Genomic DNA, 4,013 nt, shown 5'->3' with positions numbered 1-4,013 from the left:
TCTATTTAGATAATTTTTTCAAAAGCATTTGCCCACCCACTTAACATAGGCCCTGCTTTATTTGCTGCCCCTCCATGTCCCTCATGCCAGGGATTAGTGCAGCCTCTGACCACTTTGTCTCCATTCGCAACCCCGTCATCAGCCCAAGATACATGACCTTGTGACATGGAAAAAAGCAGACGAGGTCCCTGATTAACTTCAGAGTATTTTATTTCTTTAGAGGAAAGAAAAACACTTCAGAAGAATAACTCTTGAGCAGAATCAAGTCACAGTCACTGGCAAGTGTTTAACAAAATTACCGGGGAAACTAAAGTGAAATCTGTCGATGTGATGCTGTCTCTGTAGCAGCCGTAATATAAACTGACCCTGGACCGCAGCCGTGGTCCAGAGCACTGGCTGGCACAGGCCGACGTGAAATGTTCCTGACTCAGATGTAAGAACTCTCTAATAAGCAGTTTACTCCTCACCTTGCTGCTTCTAATAATTGCTGAGAAACTTAAGCACAGTGTTTATGATCTTTCCGTATGTGGTTGTTACTGTTAATGCTGTTCTTCATATCTATGTAAGCGACTGATTCTAATTTGAATGTTGTCTTAGGCATTTCTGGTGGAGTGAGTTCCACAGTCAATCACATATAGAACAAAAATGATTATGTTTTGCATATTCATTTTCTACTTTTTATTAACATGAATAGTCCCAAGTCTTGTCATCAGAAGCAGCAGAACAGACATTCCCAAGATACCTTCTGCAACCACGTCCTTTTTAATTCTCTTTTACCACGTTGCCTCTTCTTCATCTCCTTTCTACATGAACAATCAAAAGTCCTTTCAACTTCTTTTCATATACAGTTCTTGCAAACTGCACTTAATATAACTGTTTGCCAAGAGGTGCTGCCTTTTCTTTCTTATTCTTCTTGTGAAAAAACAAAGTAATAGATTCCCAGAGCCTTTTTCCCTTCAGCTATCTGCAGCCCATTCTTCTGTTTGATCCCCCTGCTGTGAGCAAGGATGAAAACATCTCACCAGTAAGGAGTTGCCCAGAATATAAACCTTCACCTGACACGTGGTTTTATGGCCAACGCAAGAAGACTGGAGCACAGGCCTCACCACAGCCTGGGTGAATGAAACACGTTCTCTGGCTTTCAGCTGAAGCTGCCAGCCAAGGAATCAGATGTAGCAGAGGACAAATAACGCAGCCCAATCCACACAAGGCTGGTCCACAAAGTTTGTCACATAATGGGGTACACCTACCCAGTAGAAAACTCCTCTTACAACCCAGCAGCACATCACCAAAGGTGTATGAAAAGCAGACTCTGAGATGGATGGAAAACCAAAGGGAAAATGATTTTTCAATTCTGTCCCCCAAAGAAAAGAAAATGAATGTTAACATGCATTCAAGTTGTTTCTAAGATGGGTATCCCTTACATATTCAGTGATTCTCTTTCTCTCTCTATTCTCTTTCTCTGTCTATTAGCCTGGCTGGACAGGGATCAATCTGAAGAACATTTTGCAAGGGAAACCTCATGAAGTTCTTGTCCTTTTAAATTCTCTTCCACAATTTTGTTTGCCTTATTTTAGCGTACAGAAAAGATAGGGGAGTAGAAGGAAACTCATGCTGGCAAGCATCAAGTTGGCAAGTCAGGAGCTGTGGCTTCAGGGTTTCAGGCTGGACATTGGGAAGGAAGCCAGCCAGAACACAGAGAGAGATGAGGAAGATTACAGAGACCACACCTGGGAAAAGGTTGAAGATAACTATATGAATGGTCAGATGAAAGAAGTCCTCACCCTGACTACAAAAATGCTGTCAGAGAGAGAAGCAAGTGAAGGACCAAATGGTGTGTGTACAGAAGCGTGGAAGTATGTCCTCACGGCTTAGCCCCTAGCCTGAAATGAAGAACAAGAGAGCAGTTCTTGTTTCTACCAGAACTTCCCTCTGATCCTAAGATCATTCTTAGTCACTGGTCAGTGAGTTTCTTGCCATTCTTCCCCTGAAATGGCAATACTGATACTCATCTAAACCTACACAGGAGGAGATATCAGCATATGCTCTTTCTTCAATGAAGGTGAGGCAAAATCGTGAGCAAAAATTTAACAGTCACCATAGTCAACTCCAATTCACTATTTGCAGTCATTCCCTCTCATTAACCCTGATCTTTCTTCCTTTCCCTCTTTTCTGGCCTGATCTCTTTAATTTAAACCTCTGAACTGTGCCTACCACTAAATGGTCAATAATCTCTTTGAGGCCTCTAAACATAAATTTTCATAAACCAAATCCTAAATGGAAATTGTGGCCAGGAGAATAAAGGGTCTATTGCCATAAAGAGCTAAGGAGGGATAAATAGGCAATCCAAGGCATCCTGAGTGCACACTCCAAGATAATCTCTATACTTCTCTGGACACAGCACTGTGAACATCCTCAAGATCAGCTGATTACTGAGGTGAATTAGTAAATAAGAACCCATTTCATCAGGTGTTGAGGGGGACTTTAATTGTGCTCAAGCTCCAAATGTGAAACTTTATACCATGGCCACAGCTGTTAAAACAACAGAGCCTTATGGAAACAGTCTTGGATTACTGGCCTCATGGAGTGAAACATTTTTAATGAAAGGGATTATGCTCTTTATTTCTCAGTGCATTGTGTCCTCTTAGATATTTTTACTGTCTTTATTATTTGCCAAGAGAACTGATATTTACTGCCACTTAAACATGTTCACATGCAGATTTAATACTTTCCTCTATCGGCATAGTTCTAATATGGTCCTAGGGAAAATAGTGTAAGATACATGACTTAGTTGCCCTTTATTAAATCCAAGATCTTAAGAAACTTGATGTATTTGCTTCTCTCCCACTTGCCAGTTCTTGTATGGCCTTACTTGATGAAATCAGATCCCTTGCCACGTCAAGTTTAAATGGTGTTTCATGAGAAGATGGTCTCCACAGATGATATTGATACTGCCTTCAGTCTTAGTATAGGCCATTTGTGTTCAGGATAACTTTTATTTTTCATTAGAAGAGCCAAGGGGGGAAAAATCCAGAGGAATTGATTTAAACTTTTAAGCATGGAATTTATCTATTGCAAAGGGAAAGTGGCAGTCATATAAGCTGTGTTTCCAGTTCATATATTAGCCTGTATTGCATTTTCAGTTTGAGGTCCTGAAGTTTCTATCCAAGCAGGTCTGTGTAGAATTAGTGGCAAAGCTCCTCCAGGGAAATGCCTTGTACTGTATGCAAAGACCTTCACAGAATCAAGGTCTAAGATGTATACACAGAAGAATAAATGGCCATCTAATCAGGCAGTAGAAACTTTTCTATGGTGTGTCTTGAATTTCTACAGTGTGTTCAATGCTGAGAACAAATATGTGAAAGTTATTTGAGGAGACTGGATTAATGGGGAAAAGATTAAACTCAATGCATATAGCATTTATTATAAACCTGTTTCAAAAACCAAGTAAAGAAGAAATATTTTCATTCTGATGGAAGATGTCCAACTCCTGCTACTCAGAATACGTCTCTAGAAATCTCTCCCTACGAATAGGAGTTTTGTGTATGTATCTATCTTTTGTGGGCTCTGGGGGACAGTGAGTACCCTTTCTGTGATGGGATGGTGTTACTGTCTCAAAACCTCTTCACGAGCCAAACCTCGCATCCACCTGGATATAATTAGTCTGAAATCTAAGGTTTGAGCTTTATCTCTGTCTTGTTATCTATAGCTAAGGCAAATTTTCCAATGTTCTAGCTCAATTTCTGTACGTTATTGTTGGACAGTCAGACACATGCATCTAAGTGGAAAGATTCAATGCAACCCTCCAGAGCAGCCGCTCAGCCAATGAGGCCTCCAGGCGTAGCAATTTCAGACAAAGGCTATCGTCTTTTTTCTGCAAGAGTGCCCTGAGCACCAGTGCTGCTACAAAAACAGGCAGAGCCTTTTCTGTAGCCCCGGCTGAGCCCTGACCACAACACACCCGGGCCTGCCCGCTCTGCCGGACGCCGGGGCAGTGCAACGGGAGCACCGCC

At 41.5% G+C, this 4,013-nt stretch overlaps 1 protein-coding gene across 1 annotated transcript in view; it reads left to right on the top strand.

Annotated features, from left to right (window-relative positions):
- Positions 1-1,875, top strand: part of VAX1 (ventral anterior homeobox 1) — a 10,292-nt gene extending 8,417 nt beyond the window's left edge. The window contains exon 3 of the mRNA XM_009641429.2: positions 1,665-1,875. Coding sequence (XP_009639724.1) covers positions 1,665-1,875 — 211 coding nt within the window. The remainder of the gene's footprint in view (positions 1-1,664) is intronic.
- Positions 1,876-4,013: the final 2,138 nt, after the last annotated feature.

This window comes from Egretta garzetta, unplaced genomic scaffold (genome assembly GCF_000687185.1).
Source record: "Egretta garzetta isolate BGI_Z169 unplaced genomic scaffold, ASM68718v1 scaffold486, whole genome shotgun sequence".
NCBI lineage: Eukaryota > Metazoa > Chordata > Aves > Pelecaniformes > Ardeidae > Egretta > Egretta garzetta.
The sequence above is the reverse complement of the archived record's forward strand: the minus strand, read 5'-3'. Positions and strand labels throughout refer to the sequence as shown.